The sequence below is a fragment of the Falco peregrinus genome, chromosome 3 (genome assembly GCF_023634155.1).
Source record: "Falco peregrinus isolate bFalPer1 chromosome 3, bFalPer1.pri, whole genome shotgun sequence".
Lineage (NCBI taxonomy): Eukaryota > Metazoa > Chordata > Aves > Falconiformes > Falconidae > Falco > Falco peregrinus.
The window spans coordinates 37,294,882-37,311,785 of NC_073723.1; the positions used below are offsets into that span (position 1 = coordinate 37,294,882).

At 41.0% G+C, this 16,904-nt stretch overlaps 1 protein-coding gene across 14 annotated transcripts in view; it reads left to right on the forward strand.

Moving 5' to 3' along the window:
• The window catches only part of PAG1 (phosphoprotein membrane anchor with glycosphingolipid microdomains 1), a 116,202-nt gene extending 105,827 nt beyond the window's left edge, over positions 1-10,375 (forward strand). For all 14 annotated transcript variants that reach the window (XM_055799691.1, XM_055799689.1, XM_055799690.1 and 11 more), the window contains one exon: positions 992-10,375. In XM_055799691.1, coding sequence (XP_055655666.1) covers positions 992-1,339 — 348 coding nt within the window. In that variant the 3' untranslated portion in view covers positions 1,340-10,375. The remainder of the gene's footprint in view (positions 1-991) is intronic.
• The last annotated feature ends 6,529 nt before the right edge of the window (positions 10,376-16,904 follow it).

Here is a 16,904-nt window from a genome sequence, read left to right on the forward strand (position 1 = left end):
GCTGGGAAATTCAGCTGTCTACCCTGTGCAAGGAGTGGTATCCACTTGGACTGGGAGAGGGAGTCAAGAGTGACTCCCTGTGCTTGGTGCCAGCCCCGCAGTGAGCCCTGAGTGGAGGGACATGTGTGCATGGGGGCTTCTCCTTCACCTCTTCATTAAGGGCCACCTTCATGCATTTGTTTAAGCATACCACCGCCTCAGAGGGGATTTTTAGAGCTAGGAGTGAGGCTTTGGCTCCCTCTCTTGTGTTTATAGTTGCTGAGAGGTTTCAGTCTCTAGTCTTAAGTTCTGAGATACAGTGACTGCAGTGCAGCTCCTCTTTGTAGGCAAGTTTAGTCAACAGAACAGACCTTGTGTATCAAAATGGGCACTGACTATTTGCTGTTTTCTGGTGTGGATCATTTATGTCCTGATTTTTCATGTTCTTTACACATGACTTGGTGGCTCCTTGGTTCTGCCTATAAACACAATAAATAAGTACTGTCCTACTGAGGTGTGTCCAAAAGCAGTAAAGTAGCTGCTGCCATTAAAAATAATAATTTTTAAGAACCCAAGGATCAGAGAGCATCATTCTCCAACATTACAACAGTGATGCCTGATCATCCCTTTGATGCCTGTCTCACCATTGAGCCCAAGCTGGCTCCAGGACCACAGCAAAACTTGCAAGAGCTCCTGATCACAAAACCATTCCCTTTTGTCTTGGGTCTAATTTGCCTGCAGGGTATTTATGTTCAAAGAATTTTTACATTTATAAACTTCTTTTTTAAAGCATTTTATAAAGCATTCTTTTTTGAAAGAATATCAATTTATAAATGTGTGCCAGAAAAGAAATAATTTGTAAGAAATATTTTTTTTTTAATAAAGGATATGTTTTTACTAAAAGATCCTGCCCTTTCTTAAGTAACAGACATCCTTGTGGTGGAAGGGGTACAAACTGGCACACAAGCTTTATGCCAAGCTGAAATACTCAGCAGGTGTCTCCTTTTCCTAGATCTCAGCCATGTACTCATCAGTGAGTAAGCCGGGACAGGCCATCAAGGCACTGGATTCTCCTTACACCTGTATTCAAGAAATTGCATCTCAGAGGTCCCCGTCTATTTGCAGTGGCCTTTATGCAAGTGTGAAGGACTTTGAAAACACCGTAAATACTACCACTGTGCCTCAGTCAGCGGACAGACCAAACGGGGAGCTGGAGCCTGACTATGAAGCTATCCAGTCAGTGAGCCAAGAAGACAGGACCTTGTCTGTGCCTAACACAAACCACACTGCTCTTTCAGGGGAGAACGACTATGAGAGCATAGGGGACTTGCAGCACCACAGGGATTTCACCAGACTTTAACTACTCTAGCATGCAGATTTCTCCGCTGGCATTTTCAGAGGAACACATGGAGCATGGAGAGGGGAATGCTTCTCCTTTTGAGGAACAAGCTTAAGTAAAGAACAAAGGCTGTGAAGAAGAAGCATGCATTTCAGCCAGGGTGTGATACCCACTAGGTTATTCTGGGTGATGGATGGAGGCTCACAGGAAAGGGTGTGTCAGGTCAGAATGACAACCAGGACAACGTAAAGGCTTCTTTATTGTTAGCTCCAAGAAGACCAGAATTTGGGAAGAAGTGCCATGCTTGTTGTCCCAATAGGATTACATACCAAAAAGACTGCCTTTACACAAAGCTAGCTTTTCATTTTAAGAGACTTTTTTATGTCATTTGCGTCAAAGTGTTTTTCAAGCATCATTATTCATTCAAGTTTGGGCATCCACATCGTTGAGCAAATCATGGATCATTGTACCTCAACTCAGACTTACACAGGGCTGGGGAAGGCATACTCACTTCTATATCTTTTGGGGAGCTCTGTCCACATTCGCTGCAACTAAAGTGCAAACAGTACGTCACAAGGGACCTACTCCAGATGTACTTGAATTAATTCTGTTGGCTTTTTCTTTTTTTTTTTAATGTCAAGGGCTGTAGAATGTGACTTGCAATATTTGAGAAGTGTACTGGTATTTGTAGGGGTTTTGTCTGATTATCTGTGAAAAACCACTTCAAAATTGCAAGTGACACCCTTAGCATTCTTGCTCCATTCCCATCACTTGCACACACATATACCTACGCATACACACATCAGACAGTTGTCATGTTGCAAGAAGTTGTGCTAATGAATGCATTGGCATAACGTTCAGTCTAACCTTAATAGTGTTAAGTCATTTTTTGAAGATTTTTGCCCTTTTTTAATACTTAAAATATTTTAATATGTTTGCCTGGTTTATTATATAGGAAAATTTATGTACTGTGTTGAGTGGATGATGTTTTTTATTTTCACAACATATTTTTCATCTTCAGAGTTTTTGTAGATTAACTTATTGTTTTATGTAACAGGAGGAATCCCATTCTTTCTTTGGGCTTTATTTGGTTTTCCTTCAAAAAAAATTCTTATTTCAGAAGTATGTAAACGAACAATTGCCTTTTTTTTCTTCTTCTTCTTCTTCTTGGGCAGGGATGTGGAACACGTCTTGCTGGTTTTAAGCTCAAAAAAACGGAGTCTGTTTAAGAGTACACTGCCAAAGGGCAAAAAAGAGGCAGAAGAGACAGTGGGATTTAGTCTGGTATAGCCGCTGGTCCTCCTTGTTCCTCTGCTAAAAGGAGCAGAAGGACAACCAAGAACTTCTTGGGGCTCTGACAAGCAATGTGAAAGCCAGTAGCTTTTCAAAGATACCAAGTTATTCTGTTACTGTTAAAAAAAAAAAAAAAAGTACAGTGCTTGGATGAAATTAGTAGGTACTGGGTTGATACTTATGTTTTCTTCAAGAATAGTATAATGAATAGTATGATAGTACAATAGTCCAACAGTAGAGAACTGGCATTGTGTGATGGGCATTTGTACACTGCTATGTGTACACATGTGCATATATCCCTATGTATATAAGCATACACCTGTAATTTGTACCCAAGTATAAATTATAGTCCAAACTTGGTAACATTCAAATACATTCACATATGTAATATCTGGCATGTGCTTGAAGAGTAGTTTATTTTTAATCCTAAATAAACAGTACATAAACTGAAGTTGGCTTATTGCATAGCAGCCAAAACAGGTTTAGTTTCAGCTCAGTTGGTACTGAGTTTTGATATGCCAGAGTGAGTTCTTCTCAGATCACTGGCCAGCGCTCAACGTTACTTGGTACTGTAAAGAAAAAACACAGATCTGGTTACACACAATTATTAGAAATAACTTCATAACTGAAAGAAATGTACAGATTTATGGAGCTTTGCCTGTAAGTAGTGTGGCTCTGAGGAGCAGTGCAAGTGTGCAGTCAAACTGCCTGCAGGGTGATTCAAACTTCATGGATCGTGATTTCATGCAACAGCGCAGCACGTTTGATATATAACTCTGTTCCTTTGAGGAGAAGCAATTCAGACCAGTCTACATCCATCTTGTTCTTGACCATGCTGCCATGCTTCCACAGCTGCAGCAAACCCTTTGCTTCCATTTCATTGCAGTGCTTTCTATAGCTGATGTCAGTCTTCCTTTCTGGAGTTTTTCTCTCAAAAAAAGTTTCTGTTTCTGTTCCCTTGAATGTGAATTCGTGAAGTTCACCTTTGACTGTTCTCTCCTTCTACTTCACACTGCTCAAGGCCAAAGATAAGATGCAGCATGTTTCAGAAGTACTGTTGTGCTAAGTCCGGAGAATTTCTGAAGTATTTAAACATGTCTCTGCTGTCTGTTCCTTGCTCAGGGGTACAGGTTTATATATGTAGACCTTAGTCTGACTCCTGCAACTTAATGGCAGGCATACCTCAACTCCTGAAATTCCCAGATACATCTCAAGCTGTAGTTATCCCTTAAGGATTGTCTTACTCATTACATGGATGACTGCTTTTGGAGAAACAGTAGCAACATGAGGTTTGTCAGGTTCACTGGATTCAATTTCAAGACCAGTTTAAAGATACGAGTTAATGCCAGTTAACGATAACAAAAAAAAAATAATACTAAACTCTTGACTGTGAAATTTTAAAGTGCATAAGAAGAAAATCAGACATCACTCTAGAAGTGCCCCAATGAAGATCAGCAAGTCAAAGGAAGGAGGAGAGCTGCCTAGTCACTCATCGTGGTCTTTCAGAGCAGGATCAAGAATGTTGGTTTGGAGGAAGGGACACGAGAGTCAGCTCCTTTCTTCCTTCCTTTCCCCCATTCTAACAGCTGCTCCTTGAGACCCCCAGACTTTTCTTTTCCACAGTGAAATCCCCTCTCTTTTTTCTTTTGCTTCTATTTTTAACCTGCCTCATACCACCTTGCACTGGGAGCTGGTACTATGCAGTCCTGCGGCACTGGCACAGTCCTTCCCATTTAAATGACTCTCAGGCTGGTCACAACCTTTTTTGTCATCCACCAGACCTTCAGCCTGGTAGGGAAAGAGCTCAGATTTTGGATTGCTCCTTGCAGGATGTGTACCTGCCCTCAGCCATTGAGACTCCTGCACATTGGATTCTTGAGCGCTGCAAAAAGGAGTTGCCCTCCTGAACAATTCTTAAGTGAATAATTACATCTCTTGACAAAGAATTGAGCTTCTGTTCTAGTTTGTGCTTCCCAGAAGTAAGATGTGCTCCTTTATGGCTGTTCTTCCTTTTCATTAATATATTGGATAGAAAGATTTTTCCAACAATAATCCCCAAATAGATTAATCCGAGTGTGAAGAAAAAGGAGTTGCTTCTGCTTGTCTCTTCGTTGCTATTTTTTTCCTCTTTCTTTCTTTTCCATATCCCTAAATGAAATGTCAACATCCAAAATGAAGTAGTTGTTAGCTGGTGATCTTTTCTGGGGAAGCTTCACGGTCTATTTCTTTGCCTCCATTTTTTGGCACAACTATAAATTGCCACAGTAAGGCCAAGACAAGCTCTAATGTGTGTATAACTGCACTAGTGAAAAGGTCTTTTCCGATTTCCTTCTGGGAACCAGTAGAAATAGGAAATGCAGTTGGACATCTCTTCCATGAATCTGTGTCTCCTGTGAGAGTTGTTCTCACCACATACCTAACCCAGTGCTAACCCCATATGTAAACCAGTCACCTCTTTCTACCATGATGAGTGCAAAACTGCTTTCTCAGTCACAGAGAGAAATAGATTCTTTACAGATAGCTGTAGCACAGGCGTGTACCTAATTACCATGGTTAGATCAGTTATAGTGCCTTTTTTACTAAGTAGCTAGTACTTCCATACTCTTTTTCCATACTGTGTTTAACTCGAAAGTATAAAGGGACAACCCCAGCACACACTTGTCTTAAGTTAGACACACCTTTATAGAGACCCATTAAATGTATTGGACCTCAATTAGCACTACAATAGCAATAGTGTCTCACAAACATCCTCTACAAAGCCCAGTAATGTAGCTATGATGACTAAGCTTTGCAATAAGAATTATCTATCAGTCTTCTTTTGAAGGACCTAAGTTTTTTCAACAGTGAGCGTTCAGGGAGATGGTGGTCTTTGTCCATGTCAACTGTGAACAATTAGTTGCTTCAGTCTTTCTATTAATATCAGTTGCAGGCTTGCTTACATGTAGCAGGATTCATGGGGTGAGGGATGAGTAGGTGTGGGGATTCATATTCATGAGTCACCCAGAGCTGGAGCATCCCCACTGTAGCAACTGGCTGAGGATCAGCTGCCTTGTCCTTTAAGCCCTCCTCTACCGTGCCTTCAGGGAATCCATCCTGCAGGGATTCTGCTGGGCTGCGCGCTTCTCCGTGGCTCCCTGAACAGCTCCTGTCCACTGTATATGCGGTGCTCTCTGTTCAACCTTTCAATGGTGCTTTTATAAGATGCTGGATAAATGGTGTCAATGTGCTTTCTGAAAGCTGATGTGTAAAGCTGTGACACAGAGTGCTCTCTCTAGTATTGTCTCCTTCCAAGAACTTAGCGGTAACTGTGTTACTCTGACGACAGAAGGCTGACAGGGCTGCCCTGTCTCTTGTTCATCCCACGCACAACCAGAATGGAGTCACCACACGCAACGAGCCTAGGCTGGGCCACAGCTGTTTAAGGAGCCATTCAGGCCAAGTGCCTTGGCTTGAAAGTTGTTAGAGAAACGACTTTCATCTGTGCGGTGTGGGATTGGAAACCTCACAGAGCTGGGCTTAAGGACTTTTCTCTGTCTCCTATTGTGCATATGCGTTTGTTTGCAATATGACTGTAAGAAATCTGTTTCTGCAACAAACATTTTAATTTGGGCCACACTCCAATAAGGGACTGCTGTTAGGCAAACTACCAGTTATTTTAGATGAGTGTTATTTATTTAGGTTGGAACATGCCTGATTAAGGCTGTTACATGCCTCACAAGCAACTTGGTGTGTGGTCTACTGCAAAACGGTAGAATGCAGAAAGATGCTCAGCCTGACAGATGCCTCTGTGGTGCTGTGCTGAAGATTTTCAAGGGCAGGTTTCTTCCTGGGATCAGGGAGCATAATTGCTGTTAATATGATTTCATACCCTGGTGCTGAAGTTGATTGGTAGGATCTCTTTTGGGATGGTCATGGCTGACGACGTTGCTAGAGCAGATCACGGAGTGGGGGTGGGGAATAAAAAAAAAGTATTTTTATATCCCTTGCTAGCTAGCAATGTATGTTTAGGATTATGCTAAAGGTAAATGCTATGGATGGAACATCACAGAGATAAAAACACAGGGTTCCCTTTCTTTAAGGAGAGATAAACCCCTTTGGTCGGCTCAGTATGAAAGAACCCAGGCTTACAAAAGTTATTAAACAACAAAAGTATTAAACAAATTAATTGTCTATGTGATAATTTTCCAGCGGTGCCTGAGGGTATCACATACACTAGACACTGTTCTTTTCCTGTGGACAACAGAAACATGAAAGCTTACTTGTAATACAAGATTCCTATTGATTAATTGATAAAACTTACTTTACATGTGAGCCAAAGGTCAGCAAGAGTGTCTACACAATGTAGATATATTTAAGCCAAGGCTAAATGATTCAGCTCAGGTGTTGTAAGTAAAATCACCAGAACAATGTAGTAACCCTACTTGGTCTGACTTGCTGACATAGCTAACTCCAGCAGCCCAGTTTCCATAGTAAATGCATTAATTGTCTTTGTGTTACATACCCATTGGCCTGTGCTCAGTCTATAGATAATATAAAACTTACAGTTCTGTTTTTTGAAGTTGTGAGGCTTTGTTTCTGGAGGTTTTCAGTTTCAAACTGGTGAGAAGGACACTCGCTACAAATATGATAGCAAAGTGCCTAAAAATAAAGATGTTTCTGTAAAGGTAAAGATGCTCACCATCACTGCACAGCAACTTGTCTACTGTATGTGGTACTGTCTTGCCATACACATTCCTAAATATTGGCTTTCATTTGTGATATTCATTTATTATTATAAGAGCACAGTCTGACAAGGTTTGTCTGCAGATTCGTTGTCTAATTTTAACTAGCTTATGTTTATTACAGAAAATGCAAAATGAGATTCTTTGTTCAGTTTAGAAGGCAGCTATGTTATTTCTTATCGTTTATGATAATGCAACAGTCTGTTTAGATGATTTACAAAGTATGTATGTATCACTTGACTTCAACATGCTTCATTTGAGATTCAGAATGCCTCCTGTTCACTACAAGACAATGTTACCAACTCTTGGTATTTTAATCTTGTAATACTGGGGAGGGGGGTTAAACCTTATGAATCTTATTAAGAAAGCAAAAACCAAAATGACAGTGCTGATTTTTTGACTTCCTAATGTCTACAAAGAGACTCTTACATTTTAACTTTCAGAACAGGTTGGATTTGGACTACCCTGTTATTTATGGAACTGCTCCTCCCTGCCAGGTTCAGCCATCACCATGACTATCTCTTTTGTCCTTGATGAAATATGCAAACTGTTCAGAGGGCACAGAAACTACATCCCATAACACTTCTCAATTGAACATTTTTAAGGTGCCTGTGAGATTTAGGAGCTTGGACTCAAGTCAGATGTTTTGGGGAAATGACATCCTGTCTTGCAGACTTCTTTGAAGGTCTTCACTTTCAAGGCAAGAAGTTCTATAGCTTGCAAGCACTCATCTGATATGGAAAGATGTATGTACAAAAGAGGTGAACTAGTACAATGGTTAAATGTATTAGTAAGAAAACACCTAACACCTCAAGAACCTTCCTTCTCACGTGTCTGAGGATACTGGAATTTGGTCTTTGTCTCTGAGGCTATTTGAGAATGGTCACATAACCAGTCTCCTCAGAACATCATATCAGCAGACAAGTCTTTGAATGAGCATCTGGATCACTCTGGTGGCTCCTAAGTTTCCACATGTACCACCTGCACGATTTCCAGCAGGGCCTGTCTCTACTTTGTGGTGATGTCTACTTAGGAATGACCCTTTTCTTCCCAGTCTTGACCCCTTTAACTTAAGAAAGGGGGATATGAGCTGCTTCTCTTCGGTCTGACTAGTCTTTCTAGATGAAAGTGTGCTAAGAAAGAGCCCTCCTGCAAGTCCAGAAAAAGAGCATTTACTGTCGGGGCAAGACGGTATAGCCTACTGCAGCAGTTAGGGAAAAAAGGTAAAAGGAACAATAGCTAAGCACTTCACCCATGTCACAGACTACCTGTTTAGAAAGAATTTTACAGTAGAAGAGGTTACCGTTAAAAGACAGTTTGCTGATAATCTCACAAGAGATGGATGGAATTGTTTATTCTTCTCAGTCCTGCCCAAAGAGGCAGAGGGAAGTCCTCTCTGCCCCACCATGATGCAGTTTGCCAATCTTTTATCAAGCCTCCATATCAACAGAAATGAAATGAATAATTAATTTCTGAATACATGGGTTTGTTCTATCATAAACCCAAAATGCACAGAGGTAGATGCACTAATGTAAGTACCATGTGCAGATCTGGACTTGCACAGATGTTTTTTTGCAAAAAAAACCTACCACGCAAAACCCAAAAAACAACCCCTAACTGGATTACTTTATTTAAATAGAATTATTTGCATGAGACAAGGGTGCAGGATTTGACCCTAAGACAGAGTTTAGAAGTTTGGTTTGGTGCTAGGTATTTTTGTTTGTATTTTCAGTGAAATATATTTTCCTTCTTTTGTGTTAGCAAATTGCTGTTACTTTCATAGGAGCAACAAAAAAAGTCTGGTATATGGATAATTATCTTTAATAGCTAATATTAAAATCATGCCTCAGTAGGAGTCACTTTAAATTGGGTGCTATAGGAGCTTCAGCATAAAATACATGGAACATTGAATACTTAGAACATAGTGGATAAATATTTGTCATGACAGACATTTTCATTTATTTTATCATTTTTTTTATAATGGAAAAAAATATTTATTATTGGAATGGTTTTCCGTCAATGTTCACTTACATAAGGTTCTAGCAAGAAACTATTTTCTGGACAACAGTTGATTCTCTGCTTACTGATGCACAATTGCAAAACGTCCTCAACCCAGTATGAGCTTCTGAAAAGAGAGGATTAGAACTGTCTCTGGCTATCTTAGTGTGGATACAGTTAAATATACTGTGTAGTTCAGATCTGTAGGCAGTGAGGGCAGTTTGAAGAAATGACTGTACTATATAAACCTGGAGTCGGTGCATGCAGACTTCTGAGATGGCACTAGCTGAGGCTTGTTTGCTACATGATGGGTTATTTGGCTTGCTACCTGTTTGAAATCAATATAGTTTTATTAATATCACTGCGGACACTGAAATACTGTAGTTTTGCAGATTGTATGTTCCATAAATTGTAGCTTGACTATAATTGCAGGGCTTATCCTACCGTTAGAGCAGTTCAGATCCAACACTAAGTTGCATTATGTAAATTGAAAAATGCCATGAAATTCCTCTCAACATTTTGTAGTAGTATACACGAGCTGATGTAATTTAGGCATATCATTGTTCTGAGAATCTCATCTGATGTTTCTAGCCAATTCAGCTTTTGGCTGCTGAAAGCACAGTAGGTAATTATGGTTATTTACTGTAAATGTAGACAAGTCTTATGTAAATATTTCAGGGGGGAAAATGCTACATAAACATATGAGGCAGTTATCTAAAACTAAGAACATAGGTCAATAATATAAAACACAGGTTTTATTTATGTACAGTAGTATCCCAATATTTACTTGTTTATATGCGGGAAAATATCTTAAGATTCCGTACTGTATTCTCTGAAAGCTTTTAAAAAAGGCTCTGCCATTTTCTCTGGCTAATATATTTGCAAATAACTTTTGAATTCATTGGAAATCCAAGTAAGTGATGTCAAATGGGAAACATGTTACACTGCAATGAAATTAATTAATTCAAAAATCCTGGCAAAATTCATTGGATTGAAATCTATATATGAATTCGATATCCAGACAGAATAAAACACAATAAATAAGCTTTGTCTTTTGTTTGGTTTTCTTTAACCTGTGCCTCTTTTTTGTTATTTTCTTAACAAATATTTTATTCAGTCCTTGTAATCACCTCCTTCTGAAGGTCTTGAAGTCTGCATTACTTGATAGAATTTTGTTTGTTCTGGGCATTTTGTGCTGATTTCATTACCTGACAAGAACTATTAAGTCTCCCTTCTGTTATATAGCACCTTACTCCTCCCAAAGCCACAATCTTGTCAAGATTCAAGCATGCACACCACAGCACCAATTTTAAGCAGGAACGCACATGAATATAGTGGCACCATGGTCTTTAATGCAGGTAAGAATATTGGATTTGAGCCTTTGAAAGATGTGTAGCTTTCAGCATTTTTAAAGGGCTGCAATTACCAGCCTTATGGATTATCTTCTGAAATTGCCATGGCATTCGATTCCTTTTTCTTTGCTGAAGATGCTCACAGATTCTGCATGTAATACAAGGAAATGTCATCTTTTAAGCGTGCCACTGGAACAAGGCTTCTGTGTACACTGGAGCATGAGGCAAATGCTTACCTCGCCTGCTGGGACTCGCATTCTCCATGAATTGCACCTTCCTCCTCATTATCTTTAATTACAGAGAAGAGAATAGCAGCTTTACCCATTTAATACCAAGTAGTTACTGATGAACAGCTTCCTGGAAAATTCACAGTGCAGTCATGGATTAGTTATGCTGAGCTGGGAGGCCCAAAAAATGAGACTGGCACAGGAAGATAGGATCTGTTCTCTGTCAAGGTGATGGCTTTTTACTGTTCAATCTGGGTAAGAATATTTCAATACTTAAAGGTATAAAGCTATAGATCAAATAGGGGATGTAGAAATATAAGGAAAATTTCATGTGAAAAATCCTTCAGGATCTGACAGTTTAAAAGATTGCTTTTTTACTGAACATTTGTTCATGGACCAAGAAGCGGCAAAATATGTAATTTGATATAATTTTGTTATGAATTTACTGCTAAATGCTACCCAACACAGGATGTTTTTCTGGAAAATGCAGTCATTATTATTATCATCATCATCATCATCATCATCATCGTCATCATCATCATCATCATCAACAAGAAAACTGTACCACAGATGCTAATTTTTTTTTTCATTCTTTGTTCCAAACAGTTGCTATCAGCCATAAAACATTTCTATTACAATGGATAGCTTCAGGTTCGGGGCCAACTACACAGAACTATAAATGTGGCTGATTGAAATACTGAACAATTTGGCCAGATTCTGGCTAATCATTTAGCTGCATGCACGCACTTGGGAATAGAAAGTGCAAGCATCTTTGTTCTCCGCTGATCTTTGACACTGTTAAAAGTAAAGCTTTAACCACTCGGGAGTTTGGTATGCAATCGGGAGTATACTGCAGTGACACCTGGTGTTTAAAATGGAATTATTCCCTGTGAAGTGTGACTGTCAATTTACCTTTAACTGGGTACATATTCACTCAAAGACTCACAGTTCACCCTGTGTTCGTGGAGCACAGCATTATATTGAAGTAGAAAGTGTTGGAGCTGAAGAGTGGCTTGACATCAGTTGGTAGAAAATGTGTCTGACAGATTTGTTTCAAAAGCCCAAAATTGCAGTGACATGATCTTCCATGAATGGCTGTTATTCCTAGCACTGTAGCCGACGTGATACTTTATCTCTACTTCTTCTCAGCTGGTTATTACACAAATGAGATTGACCCTTCATATAACTCACAACTGGAATTTCCATGCAGCCTTTGTGGAAGGCTGATAGGCAAGAACAGAGATCTGCCAGTTCAGGCAGAAAACAGGAATCCCATGTGTGTCGTCGTGCTAGAAAGCATATTAGAGCTACAATAGATACTTCTGAAATAGTCCCTGCTAAAGAGCTTATTGACCAAAGTAGTCAAGATCTGCATATTTACAGATGTGACTGAAACGGAAATGTAAATCCCATCATCAGTTAATGTAATCAAGGATTATTAGGATAATATAATAACAAGGATCATTATTATTACGGTTACAGTTTGCCACAAGGTGAAGAAAAATTAAAGAAGATCTGGTAGCAATCTGTATATTTAGATTTCTGAACAATTTCTATTATATAAAAGCTTTTTATCACCTGATTTGAGGACCAGATATATGCTCCACATTTACATAGTAAATCTTTGAAATCCAGCAAGGACAAAACTAAGGCTAGCACTGGGGTTTTCCTTTGTTCAATAAAATTCTGTAAGGGTTTGGCTAAGCAACAGAAACCAGATTATCCAGAAAGTCCTTGTTTTCCTTCTTTGATTTTTCTGGGAAATTACGGGACTCTGCAAAAGAATACCCTGAACCTGAACTTTCTAAAGTTGCACTTGTGCCTCAAGTCAAATGGCAGAGAGCCAAGCCTTGTCCAGCAGATACTCAAAGGCTAGCACTCAAACTAGCATTAAGAGAACTTTTCCTTTCTCACCTGCAGCTTATTTTCAGCAGCAAAGTATTAAGAAAAAAAGATCTGGGCAAAATGAAGTCTGGGTGGGATCTGAAGGGAGAAAACAGCTGTTGCTCCAAATAATGTAGTGAGTCTTGCAGCCCAGCAGCAGAACCATCGTTGTGCTGTTCTGGGTTAGAGGGCTGAGGCTGTCATGGGCTGGAGTAGAGTTATTGGTAGCTTGTCTCTAAAATACCTAGGAACTGATATGAAAAAGGTCTGTAAGTCAAAAATTCAAGCACTTAAAACATGAGGAAAGTCTAAATTTCCAGTTGCTCATACAAGTTCAATTCTTCCCACAGTGCATTCACAGAATGGCTGAGATTGGAAGGGACCTCTGGGGGTCATCCTGTCCAAACCCCCTGCTCAAGCAGGGACACCCAGAGCTGGCTGCCCAGGACCATGTCCAAGTGGCTTTTGATTATTTCCAAGGATGGAGACTCCACAACCTTCCTGGGCAACATGTGGCAGCGCTCCATCACCCTCAGAGTGGAAAAGTGTTTCCTGACGTTCAGAGGGAACCTCCTGTGTTTTAGCACATGCCCAATGCCTCTGGTCCTGTCACTGGGCAACAGTGAAAAAGCCTAGTTGTGTCTTCTTTGCATCTCCCTTTCAAGTACTTACAGACACTGACGAGATCCCCCCTGAGCCTTCTCTTCTCCAGGCTGAACAGTCCCAGCTCTCTCAGCCTTCCTTCATAAGACAAAGGCTACAGTGCTTTCATCACCTTTGCAGCCCTTCACTGGACTCTCTCAGTATGTCCGTGTCTCTTCTGTTCTGGGGATCCCAGAACTGGACCCAGCACTCCACGTGTGGTCTCACCAGTGCTGAGTGGAGGGGAAGGATCACCTCCTTTCACCTGCTGGCAATAGTTTGTCCAATGCAGCCCAGGCTACCATTTGCTGCCTTTCATGGACAAATTTCTGGCTCATGCTCAACTTGGTGTCCATTGGGATCCCTGTGCCTTTTCTGCCAAGCTGTTTTCCAGCAGGGCAGCCCCAGGATACAATGGTGCCTGGGATTGTGCCTCCCTAGGAGCCAGACTTCACATTTCCCCTTGGTGAACTTCATGAGGTTCCTGTTGGCTCATTTCTCTAGGCTGTTGAGGTCTCTCCGTGTGGCAGTATGACTGCCTGTCTGGTGTATCAGCCACTCCTCCCAGTTTTGTGTCATCTGCAGACTACTCCAAATCACTTTCCTGTCCTTCATGTGCTTGGGGGACATTTCCAGGATTAATTGTTCCATCACCTTCCCAGGGATCAAGGTGAGGCTGATCAGCCTGTAGTTCCCTGGGTACTCCTTCAGGTTATTTTTGAAGATAGGACTGACATTTGCTTTCCCCCTGTCTTCATGCACCTCAACAGTGGCCTTGCAATGGTATCAGCCAGCTCCCTCAGCATCTTTGGGTGCACCCTATTGGGACCCATGGACTCGCAGATGTCTAGTTTGCTTAAGCATTCTGTAGTCTGAGCCTCTTCCACCAAGGGCGCATCTTCCTTGCTCCAAACTTCCCCTCTGTCTCCAGGTCCTTGGGTTGCTACAGGCTGGTCTTACTGGTAAAGACGGAGGTGAAGAAAGCATTCAGTACCTCAGCCTTTTCCATGTCCTGTGTCACCAGGGCCCCTGCTATCTTCAGCAGAAGGCCCACATTTGCCCTCATCTTCCTTGTGCCACTGATATACTTACAGAAGCCCTTCTTGTTGCTTTTGAGATCCCTCCCAGATTTAATTCTAGTCAGCCTTTGGCTTTCCCAACTGGGTCTCTGCATGCTTGGACAGTGTCTCTGTATTCCTCACAGGTTACCTGTCCCTGCTTCGACCTTTTGTGTGCTCCTCGTTCATCCATGCCAGGCCTCCTGGTGTTTTTGCTCAACTTCCTGCTCCTTAAGATAGACCACTCTTGACCTTGGCAGAGGTGAGGCTTGAATATCAATCAGCTTTCTTGGGCCCCTCTTCCCTCCAGAGCCTTATCCCATTGGACTCTTTCAAGCAGATCCCATCCATCCACCTCATTCACCAAATAAGGGGATTCTTGTGGAAAAGTAGTATTGTGACCCGATTTTCAATAACTTCCTCTTTAATTGCTTGATCATATGTGGATTCTTTTCCCCACAGAAACTGTCTCAGTGAGTTTTAAGCACAAAAATAGCAAGAAACTGTAGGAAATATGTGAAGGTATTTGTAAATCTGAGATTTCTTTCCCTCCAGAATTTGCAGCCTAGGTAATACTTAAAGGTGCAGTACATGATTGAAAGGTGTTGATTGCCACATGCCTATGACAGGTCTGTGGGTGACACTATGAAGGTTGCTAAGTGGAAAGGTAAGATGACAAAGATCCTGTCCTTTGTAATTTGCAAGTAAAATACTCATTGGGTAGATGAGTGCAAAGAGATAAGTGGGAGTAAAGTCCATTATCTGTTGTTCATTGTAGTAGGATCTTTATGATACTCTAGACAGATTATTTTTTTGCATGGCTTCCAAATTTCCACTAGGTCCTCCTAGGCTCACCTACAGTGCTCTCCAATACATGTGGTGTCTAGAGAGCCTCCTAGCTCAGACACAGTTTGCTTTTGCAGCCGAAGTTACCAGAACATACAATTGTCTCTGGCACATAGCATAACGTCCTCTGAGCTGCCTCAGCACAGCTCCAGCCTTGGTCCTGCAGGTCCAGCACCAAGCCCCAGATAATGAGCCTCCTTGGAGCCAAGCAAGCCTGTGCAGAGGGAACTGGTATGTCCGCACCAGCACTGTGGTTTGGCCACAAACTAGGTAATTACTACACATAAGGGAGGTAATTAGGTGGTTTTATTTGTTCAGTTATGTGTGTGCATGTGTGTCAAGGGGGAGGGGAGAAGACAGAGAATCACAAGTTTGATATTGTGTAACTTCCCTTTTCAAAGCTTTTCTTATGCACTTTTCCACTTTGAATTGTCCAAGCAATGGCCTAGTGAAAATTGTCAGAGAACGGAAGACAGCAAAAAAATGAAAGAGGAGCCTCCCATCCTGAGTGAGATTTCCAGTTGTTTGTGGTCAGTTTAGCGTGGTTCACAGAAGAGAGTGTGGAAGCAGAGAACACTACCACTGGAAATGTGTCAGCTGGAGGCAACACCACCATGAGGTGCCACAGCAACAGAAACCCAGTTCATGAAGGGAAGATGGCCTGGGGGTTATCCTGCACCTTTCGGACACATGTATGACAAAATTAAAATTAACATGACTATTCTTGCACCTGAGGTGGCTGTACAGGCATGTTCTTAACAAATTAAGTAATTTTAAATTAATCTAAAAACTTTCAAAATACGCATTATTCCTTTTTGTACCCAAGTCAAGCAACTTTCCATTTGCTTTCAAAAAAAAAAACCAAAACAACTTTAACATGCATGGAGGATACCTGTGAGGATACTATAGCCCTAGATACTTAACACAAAATAAGAGTTAAGTGTCTGGGTGCCCTGTACCACTAATGGATTTAGGGACCTTCAAAGGAGTCTCAGACAGGTAATGTACCAAGAACAAGCTGCTTGAGGTAGTCACTGAGGAATGCAGAGGACAATATTATGGGTTTGCCAGCCCCTTTCAGGGACCAACCTAAGATAAGCAGGTATTTCCTGGTAGTCATCTTTCATAGACACAAACCATTCCAGTTTGTTCTGACAGTTTGTGTCTTGAAACCTGTGTGTTGGGTGAGATGATGACAACTACTATTTGTAGCATGAAAAAAATTAGCCTGAAGAAATACTTAGCACATAGTCTCTTCTGGAGAAGTCAACTATGAACTCATTCAGAGACTAAGAAACGATGACTTCATCTGTATGGGGAGCTCATGTCCTTTTAGTTAAAAATGTCTCTATTTGTGCACCCTTGCACTCTTCGCAAACCCGCATAAATCCAGTGCTTTAAAACTATGTATCATCTCCATTATAGTACACTGAGGAATGCAAAGTGTTATACAGACTGCATTTAGAGTCAATTTAGAGCAGTGCTTGAACTCGTTTGAGATTAAAATCTGGTCAGGCCAGGACATCCCTCCCTGATTTCAGTGAAGTCCAGATTTCCCTCCAGTG